Below are 25,763 nucleotides of genomic sequence, written 5' to 3'. Positions count from 1 at the left end.
ATCATAGATCTTAAGATATCTTCGATATGATGTCCAAAAAGTAGGCTTCTTTATATATCGTTCTTTAATATATTGTAAAATCTTGGAATATAAAAGAGTTTTTAATACTTTTGAAAAGTTTCATATTTAAACATTTCGAAATCGAATGGTACAAGAACTATTATTCAGGTGAGCAATGTGGCCCATGGACCTCTTGTTTTAATAGATATGTAGGTGCTGTTTTTGTTTAAAATTGATACATCTTGGAGTTAGTGCTAGGGATAGGTATTAGATATGGAAATTTTGGTAAAATATTATTGATAGGGATCAATTTATTTGCTTCTCATTAAACAGTTGCACAAGAAAACAACACAATTAACAAATCGATCTGGCAGATTATCAAAAATACCGGTCCCAACATTTTTTGTTTTGCTTTTGCAAATAATTTAAAGATCTTCAAATGTTAGGACAACAATATTTCATAATACATGTATTCCCAAGGCGTGTTTGTCTTTATCAGACTGTTTTGAAAATTAAATCCCAAATCATAAATTCTCAGAGAGCTCCTTTCAGTAGTTGCATGTACAAGATAAAATATGTAGTTTCTATATGACCTGATTGACTCATTATTACGTCTTTTTCCTGAGGTTTTAAAGGCCATCACATTTTACATTCATTTATAACTCAGAAGGTATGCTTTAGATATAATGCAAGTGTTATTATAAAATTAAACTTTATTTTAATTGGATATTGAAATTCATTAGAAAAATCTTCTTTGATATTATATACCGGTACTTCAAGTTTTGCTTTCAGTAAAGACAAAAATGTATTAATTTATAAACATGTATAAATTCTAGGCACATTGTACTAATTGATAAGCTTAAGGATTTTTTTAGTACATGAATTTATTTTGATTAAAGATACATTTGTACATTAATTAAAAATTTATTAATTTAAACCATTACACAGCCTTTAGCAAGTTTCATTACTTATATATGTACATGTAATTTGTATGTTGTCCTGAATTTGATGATAATCAGTTTCAAGGAGAGAATCTTAAAAAATTATAAATAAATCAATTTCAAATTGTTTGAAATATGGACTATGGTTTGAAATATAAAATATGGTTACAAGCATGAAAATTTGCCAAAACTATGGCCTTATCTGGAACACTCTGCAACACACTTGCTTATATACATTTGCATTGTATATATAGGCAAGCACTAAGAAATGGCACCACTGGCGTAAAGCAACATAATAGTGCACAACTTCAAACTATAGACTACCTATCCTGAAAGTTTCATAGTGATATCTCTGATAGTTTCTGAGATCAACTCTGCACAAAATAGGTCGTAAAAATGTACAAAATGGCCGATAAATCGTTACCGGACGTGACGACAACAGCTGTTTAGGGACAATGATTAAGTACCAGTATTAAGTGAAGTCATCCTATATAATACTGTAAACGTATTACATTTCGCTGTGTATTCTATTTAGCGTTTTTGGCGGAAAACTAAATCAAGTACACCGCCAAATGTAAAATATATAAGTAGATAAATACGTACAATCAGAAATGCGCTAAATCAAATCCACGCTAACTTGTTAAAAATCACATTCCGCTAAATATCATACACGCTAAATATAATACGTTTACAGTATGTCTTTAATAGGTTGTTAATCAAGTCATTGTCTGTATGAATTCCAATCTTCACTCTCCATGATTAATGTCGAGGTTAGCCAGAACATCAAGTCCAAAGAAGTTTGTTCTGGGTCTAAGTATAGTAAGTCTGCTCTAATCTAGAAAAATTACAGTGCTGAATCTTTTATCTGACAGCAGAAGTTCCAGATGTTTGGAAGGATTTTCAAGTGAAGGTCAAAGGTGGTCTGGGCAGAAATCACTAAAGTATTTAAAAAAAATTCTGGGTGCAATTGGATACTTCAAGTTAATAAATACTTTCATGTTTTTTCTTCGGAAAAAAAAAGAGCTTTTTTAGTTAAAAATTTCCAAAAATAAAAACAACACCTGACAATAACAGTATGAATCTTTTCATTTTATTGATGATATCTAGATAAAATTAAACGTATGGTATATAGGTAAAAGTACCCAGTTTGTCTGACCCTGCAGGTCCTCAGAGACCTGTTTTCAGGGGAATTTGATTATTGAATTAACAGGTATTTTTATATTGACTTAGCATTTCTTTAGTTGGTTGTTTTCTATAAAGTAAGTAATTATATAAATCAAAACATTCAAGAAAAATACAAATATATGTTTCTAGATCTAGTACTTCATACTGGCAATATTAATTTAATACTTTTTGATAAAAACTGTCAGAGCCATTCAATGGGAGTGCGAACCTCTCAATTTCATTAAGTTCATATCATGGAAATTATTTAATGAATAATGAGGACTTAAGATTAATGCTTTTCAACAAATTATTAATTTAATAATTAATTGGAAATTATTTACTGAATAATGAAGACTTAAGGTTAGTGCTTTACAACAAGCAAAATGAGTCGCATAGAAATGAATTCATTTTAAATATGGAATCTGAGAAATGTTTCCCTGTACTTAAATGTTGACTCTAAGTTTTTGTCCAGTAGGAATTATCAAAAACTGAAATATCTGGTAAAAATTAGGTCCTTCAGGGCACCTGATGAATCATACCAGTACTATAATACCGGTAAACACTCTGAGCGCAGATTGGTAGTACAAGATATCCTCCTTCTACTTGATTCAAGTCAGACCCCTAACTACATGTGATAAGAATGATATTTAGGGATATTACCTTTGTTTGAGGTGTGGTTTATTGGGGTGGAATTAAACAATTTACCGGTAATTAATTACTATTGCATTGTAGTTTATGCACTGTACTGTAGGGGTAATGGAGTGTGGCCTGATCAATCGGGTCCATATTAACTCTGTCCATTCATTGTAGCTAGCTGTCAGAAACAAAGGGTTTGATATTTTTGGGAGATTTCTTTATTTGCCATTCAGATACATTTCATGACGGGTGCTTACAGTTGTCAGGAACCATTGTTAGCCTATATTTAAAGACAACGGCCCTGTGTTCATGAAATGTTAGAGCCTTCCATGTAACGAATGCTTTGACGACAACATTTTTATAGATTTCCATTTGATTAAATATTATTTAAATGTTTAACAAAAGGCAGTTAAGTTATGGGTTCTATGACTGAGGTTTGTAAAACAACGGAAAACTTCAGAAAGATGAGGAATTCAAAGGTTACATAATGCCCAGGAGCCAATGGATGATCTTCTATATAAACGGTAAATGGTCTCTCGCATGTTGAAGTTTCAACGGGTCTTTTAAAATTATTATATCTTATCTTCATGCAGTGCCTAATCTTTGCAAAAATTTAGCTATCTATCAGCAGGCCTTTGTTTATAAAGAAGAAACGCATGGGTTTTTGTTATAGAAAATCTGCTGAAGACTTAGATATGGGAGAGCGCCATTGGGCCATTGTTTGCTTTTTAAGGTGAAGCGCAGTGTGCAATGATTCCCTTGTCAATGTCCCGACAGAACGTGCAATACTTTTCAATCACGACAAATCAAGTTTATCTAGTCTCAGTTGAATTCAACAATCTTGGGTAGAGACAATCAGTGATAAAAATTTTAAAATCAATATTAAGATTTCACAGGTACATGTGTCAAGACCATTAAAGATTGAAGCGGGAATATCAAGTTGATAGTAGAACCTCTCTGTGAAGCATGCACTTTAATGTAGGATGGCTGCAGAATAAGATTTGTTTGCATTTTGGAATAATGTCTTATGTGAAAAGGAAAGGGGTCCTAGCTACCATCAATTCATTAAGGGAATTGTAGATGTCCAAAATGAATGATTTTATAAGAAGTTTTTCGGCCTTGATTGTGTAATTATTTGTACTTTATTGTCATGGATGCACACAAGATTTTCTACTAAATGGCTGGAAAATCGGCTTCTGCACGTAAGTTATTGATGATATGGAAATACAATTACAGTATAATTGATTGAATCAATTATTACAGAAATGATATGATAATATATAAGATTATTCTGGCAATTGCCATTAATTTGAATTTTACCACAGATATATGTGTTATTTTGCAAGAATTTAACAAATATTTCTTATTTTACATTACATTATTGATTCCTAATGATTCCTATTGATACTAAAAACTTGACATAATTTCATAAAGTTCACAATTGTCAGAAAAATAAAAGCGAGTCCTTAAATGGTTGCTTCTCGGAATTAAATGCAAATATAAATTAATCCCTCATGTTTATGATTAGGAATCTACAATAGTACTTTTAGATGCTTAAAAAGTAGAACTGGTCATTATGATCAGTATTTCCTGTTCCTGTACAAAGATTGATTCAAAATCCATCGTCACATCACTAAAGAACTTGATGTTTACCATGAACTAATTAAATCCCATACAAAGTGGTCATATTTGTTTTCCTTTACTTGTATCTATATAAGGCTTGAATAACTATAGAGGAAAACATGCTGGTTAAATTAAAAGAAACAGGTCAATATAACAAAAATTATTTCAAATTGTTTGTTGATTTTCAATCTCGCATTTCAATAAAGATTTGTCAAGTGATAAACCTTTGCTTCATGACTAAAATTGAAGAGTCATGCTCAACTCTTCTGATAGCTAGATTTCAAAAGAGTATAGAACAGTTTGAATGGTAAATTCTCTGTGAGAAAGCAGAACATCTCAAGAGTGTGCCTAAAGATTTGATATGCACTTGTCCGGATACATTATACAGCTATGCCCTAAGGCTAGACATCTCAGCCACAAACATGTATTAAGAATCATAATGTTTTGAATAATTTTCACATTTGGCAGACTAGTACAGGTTGATCAATACACTTGTCAGTAAAAAGCGGAAAAGTTTGAATCACGTTTGATTTTATGAAAGGTCTCTGCCCCAAAATCGACGTGACCGTGGCAGAAATTTTAATAATCTCAAATAGGGACCTTCTTCTTTTTGAATTTTCAAAATTTGTTTGGCTCTAATCAGCTTTACATTGTACATCGATTTGGTGTGCAGATGACAGGTGTTTTATAAACTGGAAAAAAACTTGGACCTCCGATTTTGCAATATTTGAAGTCAATACCTGTATGACATCTCATTCATACATCCATAAAGCCTGCATGCAAATCCTTTGTTTGCAAAATTAAGATCTATTTGTTGTAGTGCGAGTAAATGTACCTGTTGCAAATGGAATTTATCCAATATATCAATTTGTATTCAAGTGACCTACATATTTCAGAAGAATTAAAGCTGGTTTTTTGCTCAAAAATCAGTTGCCTTTCAGCCATTCATTATTATTAGAGTTTCCTGGCAATAGAAAATTGATGCAACATATTTGATTTTTTTTTTGCTTGGAAAAGGATGTATATAAACCACATTAGGTCAATAGATGGTAGGAATAGATATTGAATTATTCAATATGAGTTAATGTTTGCGAAGATGAATTTTATCAATTTCTGGCTAAACCTAGAAAGCTGTGCAAAGATTACCGGGTAGCTTCAATGTATGTTGCAGATCTGCCAAGCTTTGACAATATTAGTAATTATGATATGAATTAGGAACATCAACAACATATAAGACTCAATCGACTGGAAGTTTATTGAGAACTTATAATGTCTTTGTTGGTTAGGGGATGTGTCCTATGATTCAATGTAGCCTATTAAATAATGGGGAAGACCATTACAATATTCTCTTGGGCAATATTTTGACAAGAAAATGCATGAATAATGTGTTCAGTACCAGTTTGGTTTTAATGGATGGAAATTGCCACAAAATGATGAAGCTGTTTTAAGATGATACAGTATCAACTAGACACAACCTAACACCAAAGCAGACCCCAAAAGCTGACCCTGGTAGCTTTGCTTCATGCACACATTAAAGTGTGAAGTAGACTCATCTTTTTTTATACAGCATGTATATGGCATGCCAAATTCACAAAAATGCTAAACATAGTTTCACAGTTGATAAACTAGGTTTATCGACTGTTAACTATAGTTTACTGGTCGTAAACTATAGTTACCGACGTTAATCTGTATTTCACATCTGTAAACTATAGTTAACCCGATAATCTATGTTTCACATCTGTAAACTATAGTTAACACCGAAAGCAATCATTTGCGGTTGTTAAACATAGTTTATCTGATCTGATAGGGTTTTATGATCAGTAAACTACGGTTTACAAATCTAAAGCCCGCCAAAGTCACATAAATTAGCAAAACATAGTTTCATAGTCGATAAACTAGGTTTATCGGCGGTTAACTATAGTTTACGAATCCTAAACTATAGTTACCGACGTTAATCTATATTTCACATCTGTAAACTATAGTTTACGAATGCAAATCTATGTTTTTCTGTCTGGAAATACACGTTAACAATAGATTTTGCTGATAAATATAGATTCACATCTGTAAACTATAGTTTACATTCGTAAAGTATAGTTAAGAGTTGATAAATATAGTTTCACGATTGTGAACCTATATTTATCAGATAAACTATGTACAATTTGCATTCCTGAACTAAAGTTTAGAGTTGTTAATTATAGTTTCACAATGGTGAAACTATATTTATCAGATAAGCTATGTTAAACAATCGCAAATGTTTGTTTTCAGTGTTAACTATAGTTAACAGATGTGAAACATAGAATATCGTGTTAACTATAGTTTACAGACATGAAATATAGATTAACGTCGTTAACTATAGTTTTCGATCCGTAAACTATAGTTAACAGTCGTTAAACCTAGTTTATCGACTGTGAAACTATGTTTAACTCATTTTTGTGAATTTGTCTGATAAATGTAGTTTCACGATTTGTGAAACTATAATTAGCAACTCTTAACTATAGTTTAGGATTGTAAATTATAATTAACAAATGTGAATCTATATTTATCAGCAAAATCTATTGTTAACGTTTTTTACAGATAGATAAACTGTGATTATCATTCGTAAACTATAGTTTACATTCGTGAAATATAGTTTCATGGATGTAAACTATAGTTAACGAATCGTTAACTATAGTTTAGGATCCGTAAACTATAGTTAACAGCTGATAAACCTAGTTTATCTACTGTGAAACTATGTTTAGCTCATTTTTGTGAATTTGGCGTGCCATACATGTAAGCCCGTCCCTTGTAAAAATATTTTGGGTTTTTTTCCAGTTGTGATTAGACTTGATGATACAGTTATATCATATATTCATATACATTGTTCATGGTTTACAAATTAATGTTTGATAATTATTACTACTGTACCAATCTGTTGTATAAAAATATATTAAATCAAAAAAAGCTACCGTCTGCTTTTGAATTGGGGTCTACTTTCTTTGTCCACTCTGTGTCTGCCCTGGGTCAGCCTGGGGTCTGCTTTGGGTCAGCTCTGGGTCTGCCATTAGCAGACCCAAAGCAAATCCTGTGTGGACATAAAAAACAGACCCTGGTATTTGGTTGGGGTATGCTTTCTGTTAGATTGGGTCTGGTTGTTACTGTGATGTTGCATTGAGACTTAACAAAATAGAGGTCCTCTTACTAATGAACATGATTCATTGAGTACCAAGCATATGCATGTAGGTCGTAAATTCAAAGCCCTTTGCCTGCAGCAGCCTTAGTATTTTGAAATATTCCATAATAAGTAAAACAGCAAACCACAACAAATGGAAGGAAAATTTTATGTGGTTGACTTGGTGAAAAAAAGTAAAAGAGAAAATATTGAACAAGAACCTGTGTTCCTTTTTCGAGAGTAAATCCTTCCATAGATTTCTTGTTTTATTTTACAGTCGATTGTGTTGACCCCAGTAGGGACCTCCATTAAGCCCCCCGATTTTTAGCTTTTTTAGTTGTTGTGGTAGCAATGATATCCTGGCAACGAATTACTTATACTGCTCTGACACTGTAATCTTAGAGCTGCAGTAGATTGACAAGTTTAATCCAACTGCAGAAATGGTTCCACCAAAAAAACAGTTCAAAGTTACAGCAGTAGCTAATTTATTTCTAAAGATATTTTTTTCTTCTTGAAAATGGAAGTGTTTTAAATGCAATCTGTAGAATTGAAAAGGGTTGGACTGTTTTAACAAAGTAATTTATGTGGAGTCCTCCTCAGTATTTTTTAGTCTGACTCTGCAGTTATGTTTTGTTTTACAAAATATCCATTCTAGATTGAGTTTATGAGTTTTTCACTCACTTTCATGATTCTTGGACAGGGAAGTTATATTTAAGTCACTGACAGGGGCATTTCACAAGTCACCAGGTGTATCTTCTAGAATTTAAAATTCAAAATGGAAATTGGCAGTTCTACCTGTGTGCAGATCATTAAATGTAAAGTTTACTGTGCTATATTTTTTTTTATTTGATAAAAGCAAACATAAAACTTGTTTGGTGTACTAAGTCTACACATTGAACATGTTGTGAATTTTTTGTTGTACGTATGAAGTTGAATAGAATATTGCGACTTAATAGATTTGTATCGCGTAAATAGCTAACATTTATCTTTTAAACAAACAATGGCTGGTCTAAATGGGAACTAGGTACAGAAATGGGCATGTTTTGTTACAAATTTATGCAGTGGTCGAGGCGCATTGTGATGATTGTTGTTGATTAGTTGGGACTTGGTGATTCTCGGATTCCTTCCAATATTAATTCAAGGACAACGGTACAGCCAAGCCTATAGGAAGGAAGTGATGCTTCATGGGAAGGCTATATAGCATGTAGGAATTAACGTCACCGATACTGTGAATCAGTATGGATCTTTTATGTGATTTGTTGTGGTCTTTTTTGCCGATATGAATCATTTAGATTCGGGATCTTTGTCTGTGATGGCCGTTCAGGCTCCTCTTCACCATGGTAATCATTTATTGTTTTTTACCATTGATTTATCATGTACCGGTTTGCCATTTAATTTTCCCTTAGCTCAGGTATAAAGTGGTTGGATCTTGAAATTATTTGTTCACCAATGGGGAAAAAAGGGGGAGACTATTGAATTTCTAAGTGGCACCGTTACATACACTCTTGCGAGTAATTATTCTTAAATTTTACTGCATTTTGACAATCATTTTGAAGTGTAATATTGCATTTAAGAAATAAAATTTTTATACCAGTAAAAATAATTTTTAAGCCTTTAGAGTTTCATTATATTTGGTTTAAAATCAATTACGTGCACTAGTACATCTAATGATATATAGTTTTAAGGTTTATTGTATCATGAAAATACAACTTTCTGGAAATAGCTATAGTGTGCCGATGGGGTCAAATTTTCTAAATATTGGTCACACTTAGGGCCAAAGACCGATTGTTCATGTTGACTTAGAGTTGAGTCAACAGTTTTGATATTCGGGTATATACAAACGCCAAACCTGACTGTTTAATGAAGGATGTTATTAAAGCCGAACAATAAGAGAAGTTGTACCAAGTATTCCAATTTCTGAAATATATAAGCTTACTCCATTATTCATGGAGTCTTGGTACACTTTCAATTTGTGATGGGGGTGATATTGTCCTCGCAAGATCTTGAATGAAATGATTTTTTCTCTTGGTTTGTCAGTGAAAGCATTGTCTTCGTGTTTACAAGTCTGATAATCTGGCGTTACGTCTATAAAGTCAATTGACTTGCATGCCACCTTTGCTGCAATGACAAGGGCATTGATTGTGTTGTTCCTCTCAGCAAGGTTTTTCAACCCTGTGTATATTGTGATAAGAGTTTTCACACCTTTCATGTGGGTTAATTAAATTCTTGCAGCAGGAAGCCAGTAGGTGCTCTATGTATTGTTCAGATGACAGATCTTGGTGATACATAAACTTTGTTAATGTCCCCATTCTGTGGTCTCTTAACATTAACTTTTACCTAACATTAAATCATTTTAGTGGGGAACCATGCAATAAACTTATAAACAAGAATATTTGCTTTTTTTCATTTGCAGGTTAAGCAATTTATAGTCTAGCTTATCTATTTAATACATTATTTTTTTATTTGCTGTAAAGGTTTTGATATATGTACATGTACTTCCTAAACTTTTATTAACACTTTTCAGAGGTAATCTTCTGGTTTGTTAAATCATTTTACATGTATTTTGAGAATTTGAGGAAAAAAAACTCGATAAAGAAAATTGCACATTTAGATGAAAGATTTTATAGTGTCAATTTAAAATTTTATAATTAATTTTGCAGCTCTTTTGGCAATCTGCTAAAAAGAATTCCGCTGTCTCAGGAATATTAAAGAGAAAAATCTGTATTTATATTTTCGTTTTTTTTTTAATTGTAGCTCGTCCACATAACCATGAATTCGGAGAGACAGAATCAAACTTTGGAGCAACTCAAGGAGCCTATGGGAGGACCAGAGGAATGTATGGAAGTAATGCCTTCCATCCGGGGCGATTCTTTCACGGAACTCAACCACATCGACGATGGGCGGGGACATTCGGCCATGCCAATAAAAACACTTATCTACCAAATGCTGATAACATACCACTTAAGCCAAAAGTTGTGACGATAGTCAGAAATGGACACAAACCCCGAAACAATGTGAAGATTCTCCTCAATAGGAGAAGTGTTCAGTCCTTTGAGCAACTTATGGCAGACATTTCCGAGGCCTTTGGACCTAAATATAAAAACAATAAAGTGAAGAAATTGTTCTCAATTCGTGGGAGGGAGGTTCAAGGAATTTCAGACTTTTTCCGTGATGACGATGTGTTTATTGGTGTGGGTGGGGAATCTCTTACTGAGACAGACATTGTTGATATTGTAGAGGAATTGTATCCAGACAGCTCAATGGCCAAAAGCATTCTCCGAGAACTGGAAAGGAACAAACGTAAGCGTCATAACCTTGCTAAACAGACGCAAGCGGATCACGATGCTGATAAGAGAGACAGTGGGTTTGGTGAGGGTAGTGATGGCAGCAATAGGGAGCAGGATGGAGAATATGTCATCTACAAGGGCAGGCCTCAGGAGAAGGGAAAACGAAGAAATGATTATCCCAAGGAATATGAACTGGCTGGTAAACTTGAGCAGGAGAAGGATAAGGCTGTCCATGACGAACGGGAGAGGACAAAGAAACGGCAACAAAAAATGATGGAAACAGAGCGACGTGCATTGGATGAAGAAAGGCGGAAGAGAGGTTTAGTACCAAACAAGCCAGAGGATCCGTTTAAGAGAATAAAGGAGCAGAAAGAGAAAGAAAAGGAAGAGGCTCGCAAGAAGAAGGAGGAAGAAAGATTGAAGAAATTGGAAGAAGAAGAAAAAGAGAAGCAGAAGAAAGAACAGGAAGCTCGAGAAAGAGCTATTCAAGCTGCTCGGGATAGACAAGCTGCTGCAGAGAAGGCAGAAAGAGTTAAAGCAGAGAAAGAAAAGGCAGAGAGAGAGAAAATGGAGAAAGAAAAGGCAGAGAAGGAGGACAAAGAAAAACCAGATAAGGACAGTAAAGAAGCTGCCAATAAGGATAAGACACCAAGAGATCAGAAGGCAGATGCTGTCACAAAGGAGAAGTCGCCAAGAGATCCAAAGGCAACGAAAGAGAAGACGGATCCAGCTCTGAAAGACAAAGAAAAAGCAGAAAAGAAGCGAAAATCAAAATCCAAGATTGTACGCAAATCGAAACTGGAGCGCCAAGTGAGTGGTGATGAACACATCACAAACAAGTATGATCTAGGCAGGACTCTTGGAGATGGAAACTTTGCTATAGTGAGACAGTCTAAGCTAAAAGCAGGTAGTGGTGAATATGCCATGAAAGTGATAGACAAGCCGAAACTGAGAGGCAAAGAGCATATGGTGGAGAATGAGATTGAAATTATGAAGGACTGTCACCATCACAATATTGTCAAGTTGTACGAGGAGTATGAAACGTCAGACAAAATTTACCTGGTTATGGAACTTGTCAAGGTTGGCATTTTTCTTGAAATTTTAATGTGTATATGTAAGCTTCAGATATGAAAAAGGTATACAGAGATGGACCAAATAAAATTCAATACAATACCATTCACTAACACATATATTTCAATTTTTATCTGGCAGTGCTTCTTGTAGGGTACTTACGACATAAGTCTTTTATCTGTTTCTGTTTTGTCCTACTTTCCTTTGTTTTACATCACAGAAGTAGAATGTTTACAAATTCTTACACCAAATATTTACCCACAGTTCAACTTGTTACACGATTGATTTTTTGTAGGGTGGGGACTTGTTTGATGCCATTACTCAGAGTGTGAAGTTTGGGGAAGTGGATTCTGCTCGTATGGTCAAGGATTTATGTAATGCCCTTTTCTACCTCCACTCGCGCTCAATAGTCCATCGAGACCTCAAACCTGAGAACCTCCTGGTAAGTAATATAAGGTTATGTTGTGGGTACAGGTAATGAGCAAGAGAGAGGTCAAGGGTGATATAAGTTACCAGAACTTGTGCCCAATCCCAATTGTGAACTAGTACAATAAAAATATGTTCAATTCAAATCACTGATCAAGACACATTTATGTCCTCTTTTATCCTCATAGTACAAAAGTTAATTGAGACCTTAAGCATACTAACCTTAATGTATTATTTGGTTTATATATATGTATATACATGTATATGTGTGTGTGTGTGTGCAATACAAGCCATCAGGACCATTGAATTGGATATTATGAACTTGTATGTCAATCCACGTATGTATGCAAAAGGGAATTTAATACACACTTACATACAGTGATCGAGCCGTTAAAATTAATATTGAACAAATCTAATAATGAGAGGATCTTGAATAAACGCTGTCATCATGGTTTTCATGTGAAATATTTATTAAGTGAACTTGATATGTTTACACAATGAATTGATTTATATCCCTGTTATTAAATTCTTTTTCTTAATGCAATTTTGATATCTGAAAATTATTTTGTTTCAATTCTGAAAGACAGAATTAATATGAACTAACAGATTCAGGCATTGTTTATGCAAAGGGGTTTAAGATAAAGGCACATAACATTTTTTTTTTTAGGTTTTTCTTTAAACCATTGGAATTATATATTATAGAGACTTCTTACATAGTTATTTACAAGGTCAAGGTTAAAGATGACTGGTATGTAAGTTCAAGGTCATTTATGAAAATGAATGTCAATTAAATCATAAAGATACACTTGGTTTTATGTAGGTTCACAGAAACAAGGATGGTTCCATCTCCCTGAAGCTGGCAGACTTTGGGTTAGCAATGGAAGTGAAGGAGCCAATCTTCACAGTCTGTGGAACGCCAACCTATGTAGCCCCAGAAATCCTCTCAGAAATTGGTAAATATTGTAATGTTTACATAAGACATACAGTATATCTTTTCATACATGCATAATATTGTTCACTTAATCTGACGCTTGCAGTTGATTTTATTAATTTAAATTGGTTCTGTTTGCAGGCTATGGCTTGGAGGTGGACATGTGGGCTGTAGGAGTCATTACGTATATTCTGTTGTGTGGTTTCCCACCGTTTCGAAGTCCTGATAGAAACCAGACAGAACTGTTTGAGTTTATTAAAGCAGGAGAATATGAGTTCCTTAGTCCATATTGGGACAACATCTCACCATGTATGTGTTACATAAACATAATTATAAGTATTGCTACAATCGATTAACTTATTAATCATTTATTCTATTTTTTCATAAAGAATGATTATAGATAAGTTAAATTAATTTATTGTTTTATGAGAAATCATATTAATCAAGTTAATTGTGAAATAGTAATTGTATATTTATGCATAATGTTTCACATGAATATATATATATATTAACTTTACAGATGCCAAAGATCTGATAGAACACTTATTAGTGGTAGACAAGAAAAAACGGTACACAGCCATAGAAACTCTCTCACACCCATGGATTTTGTTAAATGGTGATATGTCAAGGCCGCCGGAGAGCTCTAAACTGGACGAAATGAGGAAAAATACACGAAAAGAGCTGGAACTTCAGGCGAAGCAAAGCTATGACTCTTATCAAAAACTTAAAGAGAAACGCAAGCTGGAGCAGCAAGCGGCCTCATGATCACTGATCCTTAGCATTTCCATAGCAATGTCTGCAGTCTTGTGTAGCCATAGCAACATGAGTTTGTTTTGTGAAAGAAAAAACCTATAGAAATGAATTTCACTGTGCCAACTTCTGTCCAAAATATATATTTGTATTGCACAGAAAGGACAGTTAATTGATTACCACATATATATTGTTTCGAGTCATAAACTTTTCATCTTGAACCTGAGGAAAAGAATTGAAATGAGTTTTGAGATTGGAGTTTTGAGTTTCATTATTCTAGTTTTATGTGACAGTTTTGTACATATTGAAACCAATTTTTTTGTATTTTATATGCAAGTCAGGAATGTGCTAAATGTTGATTGTTTTCACTGATTTTGATATTCTTTGGGGTTTTTCAACCCATTAAGTCAAACGGTGGCCTAACTGTGATATATAGAAGTATGGTCAATTTTATGGCATTGTTGATTTGTGAATGGAAAACTGGTATTTTAATTAACAATGGTTTTCAGAGTATATATGTGTATGTAAAATTCCCTGAACAGAAGATAACTGTTATAATTGCTCTTAAAAAAGAACTCAAAATGTTTACCATGACCTTATGTTTGTGTGTTAACAGCATTGAAAATTTATAATGACGGTATACTTTACTTGGTAATTTCCCTTAGTTCTTGTTTTGCGGAACACTGATATTGAATGAATTTTTCAGATGTATCATTATACATAAAATATATAGCATCAAACATTCAGATAGTCCAGAGGTGTTATATAAAAACTATCAGGACATATATTTTACTAAGTGTAAATGTCAATAAGGAATAGAGAATGATAGAGTATGTTTAAAACTTGATTTTATACAAATATATACAATGTATATACCAATTATTGTCTTATACTGCAGATTTTCAAAGTCTGAGCTGTAGTTTACTTGTCATACTGTATTACATCCGTCCTATTTGTTATGCTGTGAGTGGATGAGTGTTTACAAGCAGTTGTTATTCATTTGTTATCTGTTTATATTTCTATAACACCAGTCAAGGTCATTCAGTTGACCTTCAGTTATTTTTTATCTTTTTTGCTATTACCGTCCCTGACAACATTTGATTTATACAGCATTTTTACATTATTTTATTATTAATTTTTGTATATTTTATCATGTTAAAAAAATCAGCATGTCTGAGAGGACATCTATTATTTGAGAAATCAAAGATGGCGTCGATTCTGTTGGTGGTGTTGATGGTATGCATTTGTAGTGATAGATAGATTTGAACTGTGATACATACATGTAAATATACCATACCTACTACTGAGCGGCCTGACATATTGGTTTACAACAGTCAATCAATAGTCAAACAGATATTTACCTAGCATTTAAAATAAAAATTATATTTATCATTGAAATTCAATACTAGGTGAATTGATAAAATTTCTCTCCCTCAAACAACAGCTGTGGCTGCGCTGTTGGATTTTATTTTGTAATTAGCATAACTTTTCTATCATCTCATAGTTTTTATTTATTACTTATTTCAGGCTGAGTTTAGGATTTGTCTCAAATGAGATATAGCCCATCATTTACTGTAAAAGTTCCTAAATCATATATTCATTGTTTTAGATAGGAAAGGATGAAATACAAAGGGGTCCTATATTTTATTATCTAAGGAAAAGTACTTTATAGCTCTGAAAATTATATTTATATAGTTAGAATTTCCATTCCAGCAATATCAAACTTTACTGATAGACATTAAATGCTAAGTATATTATACATGTATGAAAATCATATATATAAGCTTAAATATTCAACTTATGAAAAAAAAAACAAAACAATGCATAAACCGTTTTCTTCATAAGCATTGATTCGTTTTGATGATATTCTTTTGGGTAGAAAACTTTCTTTTAATATCATAAATTCAAAAGATATTAACTCCTGAATTTTATTGATCATTTTCGTCAATTTTTTTCTTCAATAAATTTTAAGGGTTTAGGTGGAGAATTTTGATTGATTTCATTAATGTATTAATTTGACTTTCCTTTCATATACCAAGTCTGTTTGATACCAGTTATTATGTCCTTTGACTTTTAATTAGATGAAGGGGTAGTGGCTGGTTTTTATAAGTCTGATTAACTTTTGTTCAACCATGCAATAACCGCCAGTTTTGTTGGAAACAATAAAAACAAAGCTTTGCTGATCAACCTTTTTGACATTCCAGTAACTGTTATTTTTGCTAACTCTCTGTTACATGCATATGATATGTATATTTCATGTTATGGAATAAATTCTTTATAGATCATTCAAAATGTCCTTATACTTTATTTATGCAGATGGTGTTTTGATCTACATCTTAATTATGATTATTCTAAGCTAACAAGTATTCTTCTAGCAAAAAAAGCAAGATTCACAGACAATTAAAAGAGAGAACAGGGAATTTAGTACCTTTACACATTATAAATGTTGTTTGTTGCAATTTAAAAAACAGAAAAGTTTGACAGGTGAAGATCAAGATTTAACATTTTTAGTATATAAAAGTCGACTTGATAGATAAGTTGATTAGATTAATAGCTGATCAAAATATTAACCTTTCAAGGACGTTGGCTGGAGAATTTAGTGCAGGAGATTGGTTGGATGCAGGAGATTTTAGATTTTTTTAGCCTGGGAGTCTCCCAGTAGATGCAGGAGGGTTAACAGGTAGTGTTTTATACAAATTTTGTATTGAATTATGTTGGGGTAGATCGAGGCCTTGAACTTGTCATTTAAGGGTATGGGTCACCATTGTAACACAAAAACAGCTTGAGATGATTATTGAAAATTTAATTACATATTCTACATCACAAAAAAACAGCTTGAAGGGATTATTGAATATATAACAAGTTGCACTTATAGTAATTTGCAAGGCATGCATTGGGATTTATCTCAATCAAATTTAAAATAGAATCATTTGCCTCTCATGTGCAAGCTAACTCACGTACTGTTTACATGCAAGAAAAAAATATTGAAATTGACGCCGTAAATAATACTTAAAATTAAGTCAAATAAATGTATAATATATATGACAAAAGAAAGCTGTTACACGAAAAATGTCTTAGGCCCCTTTACTCTTGTACTCTTGTACATGTACAGAGAATTATAAAAGGCGCATATTTTTCATAATTATTAAATAAGTTCATTATATATGTGTTCTTAAATTGATATATCGTATGTGAAATTAAATTCCATATCAACATATTGTAATTAAGTTACACGTTCAGGCCTTATGTGCCAGCGGGCATGAAGAGGTTAGTGAGGTGAGAGATAATAAGTTGCATGCCGACATTCTTATCCTGCATACTTCCATGTTGATATAAATACTGCAAACATATTACAATTGGCTGTGTATTCTTTTCAGCATTTTTGGTGGAAAGTGGCTTCCGCTAATTCAAGTGAAACGTTAAATGCCTTTCATATATGTACGTATTAGAATGAGCACAGAAAAATGTCAAATTGTTGAAAAGTAATTTCCCGCCAAATGTCGTGTGGTAGAGTAAAGTATATGGCATTCCTTCTAGCTCTGGCTAGTGGGTTAACCCTTTAATTAGGTCGATCGGTTGAGTGCTGGACTGGCATGCCAGAGGACCAGGGTTCAAACCCCAGCAGAGGCAATAAGTGTCTCTGTTACATTTGTATATGCTAAATATAACACGTTTACAGTAATTTGGATATATTGACATAAAATGTCAACAATATATATAAACATGGATATATAGCTGTTTACCAATTTCAAAGAAATGAAAATAGTTCATGTAGATATCATATATAATCTAACCATTAAAAAATTAATATCCATAGTATACATATATAATTAATCTAAATATGTATTATTTATACAATCACCAGCAATGAGACTTTAAATTATTATCTATTATTCATTACTTGATGAAAAAAGGACTATGTGGGTTAATTATTATGCATTTTTTGCCCCCAAAATCAAAGTTTTATAAAGAGCTTTAAAAATTAGGCAAAAGATAGTTATATATCATATTGAAAATAATGGTGTAAAAGGTTATCACCACAGTGACGTCATAATGTAGAAATGACTACATGAAGGTTGCCTTATTTTGATAAATTGATGTTTTGTAGCAAAATATGGGTGTTTTCTGATGGTTTTTCGACTGGGAAACATCGAGCGCAGGCTTGCTCAAGTGCCATTTTTTTGTATAATGTGTATAACTATCTGAAGAAAAACATATGTGAATATCGTACTAAATTGAGCAGACCTGTGCTCTACACTTCTGAATGCAAAATATAAAGCAAAAATGAAAATATTTTCATTTGTTTGCAAATTTGCGGAAATTAGGTCATTTAAGTGACGTCATAGATAAACAGCGAATGAGCAATGATGACTAAAATCAAGATTGAAGTGATAGGCATCCTCTGTGCAATGATTCATGAAGATTTGAGTTTTATACGATACAATTTAAAAATTGGTTAAAATCGGGGGCAGATATTCGACCATACCGCACATAGTCCTTTGAGATGTATAATTTAACTTAAGTATTCTCATACATAAAATGAAAATAATTAATATAATTTTTAAATTTATTATAGAATTATATAAATAAAGTCATTAATATGGTGTCTTGAAAACCATATACATATATGTTGTTTAAACATTAACTAATTAAAATTTGATTATGAATTATAATGAACTTATAATAACAATAACCATGATAACCTTTACAAGTTTTTTTTAAAGACGAGGGCGAAAACACTCGGTGCGAAAACACTCAGAGTGCACATAGGGGCGATACCACCCGTCACCTGGAGCTATACGCGCAAGTGAAAAGCATTGTTTCGTATTTCAAAAATAAGTAAATAAAATCAGGCATTTGGTAAATTTATTGTATAATGTGGAATAAATATATTGGTTCCTTATCTTGGAAGTTTTAGAAGCTTTCAGTCAACGTGTCGATGTTTCTTTAAAATAAGAAACGGTGCCTCCAACCAGTAGCCCGGATTTTCTTGTTGACATTTTAGCTGTGTGTAAGGTAATAATTTAAAAGTGAAATACTTCAATAATCCAAGAAAAGATTCATGCTGGTATATTTATGATATTCAAAGTCATAGCATAGTTAAGTTTATTTACCAAAAATTAATTGAAAAAATGCCTCTTTGCAGTCAAAATATTTTGACAATGTAAATTGAAATGGGCGCGCAAATTACATTTTTCACACACGTGAAATTCATCCGATTCGATTTTTAAGTTTAAGGAAACCACATCGGAAATACTATTTTAATTCTTACATTATCAAAGAGGAGCTCAAAGAGGAGATACACGCATTGCCGCATCCACATCGTCATTATAATCTTTTTGATCCGCAAGTGATAAGGCAAAACACTGTAATTTTATAGGAGAAATAAAAATAATGAAAAGATGTTGGATAAATTTTATTCTTTAATGTTACATTTCTCTTTTTTGCTAATAGGTAGTAATTATGTAAGACGTAATATATGTCATTGTGATACAAGTATTGTATTGTAATTTAAAACTTTGGAATATTGTATATAGGCTTACGCTGCTTTTTGGCATCAGTCATGGTGATAGCTGATGCAGAAAGTCCAGGTCCCTTAAAGAAGCGACCAAGATTGTCTCTAAAGGTTCAGAAGAACAATGAAAGCAAAGATGTCAAAGTAGGCAAGGAGGAGAAAGATCAAGGAGGAGAAAACGGAAAAGAGTGAGTATACTCCTAACCTGTTAGAAAGTAGAGATTTATGTTCATAAAAGCATTGGGAAATTACTTAACATGTAAACTAATCTATTGTCTGTATCTTCAGGGATGTATATACTAACGTCAGTTAGTATATACGTCACTGGTATCTTTAAAATTTTTATGGGAAGAAAGATTGAGGGCCTATTTGTTTTTCTTTATTATATCGTAAATCATAACTCTTGCAGAGTCTTTGAAGAAGAAAATGATGTCATTGCAAGGGATGTAAACAAAGAAGAAAATTCCAAGTCTGTTGTTCCTGCAGCCGCTTCTTTGGAGAACTTGGGTAAAACATTGAAACTGCTGAAACATCAGAATGGAATATCAGCATGAATATTTGAATTCATAATTCATTTTAAATCTGCTGGCAAAAGTAATTGATTTAATTCTCTGTAACTCAAGCCACCTTAAGGTTGGATAGTTAAGCATGTATTCCACAAAGTTATGAAAAATTAGTTTTAAAAAACCCCAGAAATGCGAAGGTGTAATAAAGAAGGAAATAATTTTTGTTTAAATATTTAAAAATGTATCCCTAATAGTAACAGTGAGCTGTAGATTATGTATTATGTGCTGTTTTCTAACAGTAATTTATAGATAACATAAATTATTTTAAAACTGGTCTTCACTGGTATTATATAGAAAAGTACACACTTTTATCAATTGATAGATAATTTAAGTTATTTAACTCTGCCTGTGTAACTTGACTTGGTGAAGCTTTCCTGTTCAACTATTGATCTGAACTGCATCATGTTCTCAATAGCAAAATAAATCACAAGTGAAGCTTTAATTTGATCTGGGTGAATGTGTCAGATTTGTAGAGATACCTGTTTGTTTGTACAGGTAACACCTGCTTCCTGAACAGTGTGCTACAGGTGCTCAGGTACACTCCAGGCTTCTTACCTGGACTGGAGCTGTTGTATCAGGAAATAATCCAAGTCGAAAAACTCAGAAAGCAGGATGTACTCAACAAGGAGGTAAGCAAAAGTTATGCCCCTTGAACACAACTTTTTAAGAGAGGGAGACAGTCTAATTAAAATGAGAGAGGGAAAGACAGAGAGTGTGTGTGTGCATAAAGATAAGGTATTTTCAATAATTATGAGCCTTGGGGTTAATTGATACTGTAAAATTTTGTGACTGTCTGTTTTGTATGTTTGTAACCTGACCTCAAAAAAATTCTTGGAATGCAAGGTGATGCATGTTTCTTGAAAATATTATAATTTTAAATGAAAAGTAACTGAAATGATATGGTATAATGATATGTTAATTTTAGCTGAAAACTAAAAACAAAGGAGGTCTCTAGGTTACTTATATATAAGGCCATCCTTAAAAATATGATTGTTAGGAATTGCCGCCTTGAGGTTTCTAGACCCAGGAATTCAAACTTGGAAGTTAAACTAATATAAAAAAAATGGTAAAAAATAAAAATCCCTACAAAAATTTTTTTGAATTTTTTGCTTATAAAATTTTTACAGCGGGGGTGGGAAGCAATTCCAAACAAACATTAATTTTATTTTGGCCTAAAAACATGTCTTTCTTCAGGATGCTGGAGTGTTTGAACCTTTGGAGAGCAACAAAAGTATTCATCTGGTGAAAGATCTATATAGGGTACAGTTTTCTCAAGAGTTCGATGATAAAACAATGTTACATAAACATATGAAATATTCTCTCTAAAACGTATATTGTTGATTTTGAAGATTGACAGCATTATGATTGTAATTAAATAAGATGTTTTCATAATTTTGTAGCTGTACAAAAATATGGAGCAGCGTGAGGAGAATCATGAGGAGAAGGCTACCTCAGATGTCATGTCTATGGCAGTCAAACCCCAGAAGTTGCTCAACATCATTCGGTCAGTTACCCTCACATCTTCGTTGTATTCATTTATAGAATTTTAGTTTAGTAAGAATAAAATTTTTGGGAAAACGAAAATTTACAGGATAGAATTTTTTTAAACAAATTAAGAACACAGGAAAAAAATATTTATCCAATGACAGTCTCTACAAAAACTTGAAACTTGCTCGTGAGAAGGATGATTGAGCATTCTACATTTACTAGCTCCTTAATTTTCACAAAGCATTTTTTCTTAGTTAATCAGCTTCAATTTGAAGAATAATGTGACTATTTTATAAAGTTTTTAACAAAGTGTTTGTTGAATATTTGTATGTAATGATCATTTTGCCAGTCACATAGATTAGGACAAAGATACATGATGTTGAATGACTGTACTTCTTTTCAGAGAGCTTAATCCAATGTTTGAAGGATATCTACAGCATGATGCACAAGAACTTCTCAGATGTGTCCTCTCTTACCTGCAAGATTCTGAAAAAGACCTGTTTAATATAAAGAAAAATGTTTTGGAAAAATTGCCTAAAAAAGAGGTGCCAAAGAATGTTATCATGGATCGGTTCTTGTCAAAATGTGCTAGATTGAAGTCAGAAAATCAGCCTCAGAATGTGTTTCACCAGCCTGATATTTTAGATCAGATAGAACAAAGTGAGGCTGCCAAAACTAGCATTACTCAGACCACCACCCCAGTGGAAGCAGATACAGCCTGTCTAGCCCAGGAAGAGGTTTTCAAAATGGAGAGTGTGCCCAACTCAAAACTAAGAACTACCCGCACACCAAGGGGAAAGAAACCAAGCGAAGAGCAGAAATCTAACCAAAAAACAAAACAAGCTTTAAAGCAAAATACACCCAGATCAAGGAAAGGATGTGATGAACCAGATGGTACTACAGAATCCAAGGGGGTAGAGTGTAATGGCAGGAGAAAAAATACAGAAACTGGTACGAGTGAAGTGAGTGATTCTGGGACAGGGGAGGAGAAAATGGAAACAGACTGTGGGGACAATAAAACTGTTAATGGCAAAGTAAATGGTGAAAGTGGAAAAAAGGACAAAAATGGAAAACAACAGACAATTCTCGGAATGTTCCAGAATCAGAAGGCGGGGAAGAGACTAGGCATGAGTCGAACAATATTGAGAAACTCCACGGTTAAATCTGGTGCAGCTTGTCAAACAAGTGATGGACTAGTAAATGGTCATTGTCAGGATGAACCAGGTCTGGGTAAAACCGAGGATGTGGTGAAGTGTAAATCAGCCCCTGCTTTGGCAAATGGAGTCAGTGGATCCCCTTCAAAGAGCCAGTCTTCTCCAAGGAAACCAGTGGTGAAACTAGAAAAGTGTGATCGAGTTTGTAACAGCCCACTCAAGTCGGTGAGTGCTCAACTAGCCACCCAGAAACTGTCGCCCTGTAAATCTGGTTCATCTCCATCAAAGGGGAATCCCAGAGATGCTAAACAGAGGCTTGATTTTGTTGTCACTTCCGAAAATAAAGTGCTGAATAGTATTAACCTGAAAGCAATTAAAACCAACTTTATTGAGGATCTCTTCCTGGGAAAGATGATGCTGCGTACGAAATGTTGCGAGTGTGAGAATTGCCGGGAGAGGATTGAAGACTTCCATGACATCAGTGTACCAGTTCGAGTGGAGAAGACAGAGGAGAGCGATGATGAAGAGAAGGAAGAAGGTACTTGGTTTTTTTTTATGTAAACTCACTGATCAGCTTTTAGGATGAAGTTGATTGGCATATTGAAAAGGGGAATAACTCCGATTTTCAATGTAGAGTTATTAAATGAAAAGTGAATTGCAGTAACTGGCTTTCCAAATATTGCATTACAAATAAAATACTTGGCTGCTTCAGTTAATTTTAACATTTTGTAATATAATTTTTTTTTCAATTAATCTCATTGATATTCTGTGGCATACTTAAAAATATGTTTAGTACAATTCTGAGATTATGTGTATGCTATTCATGTTCAACATAATGTGTGGTTATTAACTTATGATGCATCATGTCAATGATGTTATTGCAATTAGAAAATACTGGTATGCTTCAGTATTCTATTTATTAAATAAGACATTATATTATGATTGTAGATAGTGATTCCTGCTTGAGGAAGCTGATGTTTGCGTTCACTGAAGTGGAACGGCTGCGGGATGACAACAAGTATTTCTGTGACACGTGTCTGAGCCATGTGGAGGCAGAGCGGTCCCTCCATTACCAGGGACTCCCCAACATTCTGACCTTGCACCTCAAGAGATTCTCCACCAGCTCAGGGTATATTCAGATTTAATGTGAGATTTATGTTAAGATTAGGTCATAGGGTTAGGAGTACTGTATATAATATATACCCTGTTTAAGATCTGATGGTGGTTTAAGGAATTTTTAGTACAAATAAGATTTTGCTTCAAATATTATTGGACTATATTTTCCTATGCTGACTACTAATTGGGATGCCATTTAATTTTGAAATAAATATACCAGTATGTATTTTTACCCAATTTACCATTAGTGATTACTCACAGAAATGAAAACTTATGTTCTTTTTCTATTTACAGAATGTTTGGCTATGTGTCCAAGATAAATGATCATGTGTCAATACCTCTCTCATTGCCCTGTCTACGGTACAAATGTCCAAGCCCATGCAGCAGACCAGACCACAGGTAAATATGAACTAAAATTGTTTTTAAATTTTAATGCAGAAATTGTAATTAATAAATACTGGTAAAATTTAATTTCACTATGTGTGTCATTTCTGATGTAATTTTGATCATTTGCTCAAGGTGATCTCTTTTTTCTTGGCAGATATTTATTGTATGCAATAATCACTCATGCCGGAGTGACCTTGACCTCTGGACACTACCTCTCCTATGTCCACGTCCCCAGCAATCAGGTGCAGGGTAGGGAGTCCCCCCGCCACTTCCTGTCCACCCCCACCCGCCGGTACCCCGGTCAGTGGCTGGAGTGTGATGATGAGACTGTGAGGGTACACGATGAGGAGAGCTTCCTGGGCATGTTACAGGGGGAGGAGGGGTCCCTGATGGGGACACCTTATGTCTTGTTTTACCATCGCAATACTCCAGTGTCAACTTGGTCTGTCTGACAGACTGCCATAGATGTTAACTTATATATGTAGTCTAATATGCAATGACTTTCAATTCTAATAAATCAACTAATTTTGTAGTATATTAATTTTTTTCCTCATTTGTTTTAATTGATTGTATATATATTAGAATAATACATTAAAATTGTTGAATTTCAATATATTGATTTATTATTATTTCATATTTTAAATTGATTTATTATTATTAATGGGTTGTATTATAGGAACCCTGTTTTATCAGTAGGATTTCAACATATTTCTTTTAGATTTTTATGTCAAAATAATATTTTTGCTAGACCAGTCAATATAGGACCCAAAGTTTTTGTGTGTATAAATATACTAGAGGCAAAGTCATTGAAAACACATGTTGGCACTTGGGCAGCCATGTTTATGTATTTTGCAAGTTCTGCTGCAAATTCAGCTTTACAAAAATTTGTTATTTTTATGAATTCTATATTTTCTATTTTTCTTCTTTTTATATCCTATATGAATACAATACAATCACATCAATGAATCTTTTCAAAAATGTTCAGAAATAAAATTTTGGATGTACTGGATTTTGATGTCAAATGCTCAATTACTGTAGTAAATGTACACAAACTATAAATACTTGGTTAATGTGTTGCATCTGCCTGCTGCACTGACAATGAGTTCACCAATAACCAACAGATGGAACATTCTACATCGCCAAGAATGCTGGTTAATTGGAATTCAGGGATAATTTGTGGTAATTTGCGGTACCAACATTTTATGGATTATTAAAGTATCATTATTTAGAAACTGATATACTTGTAAGCTTAAAAAATATAGTTGCCCGGGGGGGGGGGGGGGGGGTTAAGATACATATACAAATGGTTTGGACACAAGTTCTGACAACTTACTAGGTCTTTACCATTAAATAGAAAAAATATACAAAACGTACAACTGTTATTGCATGATATAGAATTGCTTTTACGATAAATGAATATAAGTGATATATACGAGAATAAGAAACATGCACATAAACTATATTAAACAAATCTTTCAGTTTCGTTGATGTACGATTATACACATAAAATCAGTCAGACCTGTGGTTTTAGTGGGTTTTATTTGGTGTCGGTGCATCTTT

At 33.2% G+C, this 25,763-nt stretch overlaps 2 protein-coding genes across 9 annotated transcripts in view; both read left to right on the top strand.

The window, feature by feature from the left end:
- The window catches only part of LOC128172648 (serine/threonine-protein kinase DCLK1-like), a 39,053-nt gene extending 22,784 nt beyond the window's left edge, over positions 1 to 16,269 (top strand). For 5 of the 8 annotated variants that reach the window (XM_052838433.1, XM_052838427.1, XM_052838444.1 and 2 more), the window contains 5 exons: positions 10,267 to 11,879; positions 12,166 to 12,312; positions 13,117 to 13,249; positions 13,369 to 13,536; positions 13,748 to 16,269. In XM_052838433.1, the coding sequence (XP_052694393.1) occupies positions 10,267 to 11,879; positions 12,166 to 12,312; positions 13,117 to 13,249; positions 13,369 to 13,536; positions 13,748 to 13,992 (2,306 nt within the window). In that variant the 3' untranslated portion in view covers positions 13,993 to 16,269. Of the gene's footprint in view, positions 1 to 2,918; positions 3,266 to 3,379; positions 3,944 to 7,358; positions 8,853 to 10,266; positions 11,880 to 12,165; positions 12,313 to 13,116; positions 13,250 to 13,368; positions 13,537 to 13,747 lie in introns of those variants that run through there. The other 3 variants (XM_052838462.1, XM_052838465.1, XM_052838457.1) reach the window with 3 other exon arrangements.
- A 2,576-nt stretch (positions 16,270 to 18,845) lies between these two features.
- Positions 18,846 to 24,814, top strand: LOC128160720 (ubiquitin carboxyl-terminal hydrolase 1-like). Its single transcript, XM_052824070.1, has 10 exons — positions 18,846 to 18,993; positions 19,515 to 19,680; positions 19,902 to 19,999; positions 20,554 to 20,687; positions 21,253 to 21,318; positions 21,459 to 21,562; positions 21,950 to 23,238; positions 23,649 to 23,829; positions 24,111 to 24,215; positions 24,358 to 24,814. The coding sequence occupies exons 2-10, from the start codon at positions 19,541 to 19,543 to the stop codon at positions 24,653 to 24,655; spliced, it is 2,415 nt and encodes an 804-aa protein (XP_052680030.1). The 5' UTR covers positions 18,846 to 18,993; positions 19,515 to 19,540; the 3' UTR covers positions 24,656 to 24,814.
- The last annotated feature ends 949 nt before the right edge of the window (positions 24,815 to 25,763 follow it).

This window comes from Crassostrea angulata, chromosome 1 (genome assembly GCF_025612915.1).
Source record: "Crassostrea angulata isolate pt1a10 chromosome 1, ASM2561291v2, whole genome shotgun sequence".
NCBI lineage: Eukaryota > Metazoa > Mollusca > Bivalvia > Ostreida > Ostreidae > Magallana > Magallana angulata.
Note: the sequence above shows the minus strand (reverse complement) of the source record. Positions and strands in the feature narration are given on the sequence as shown.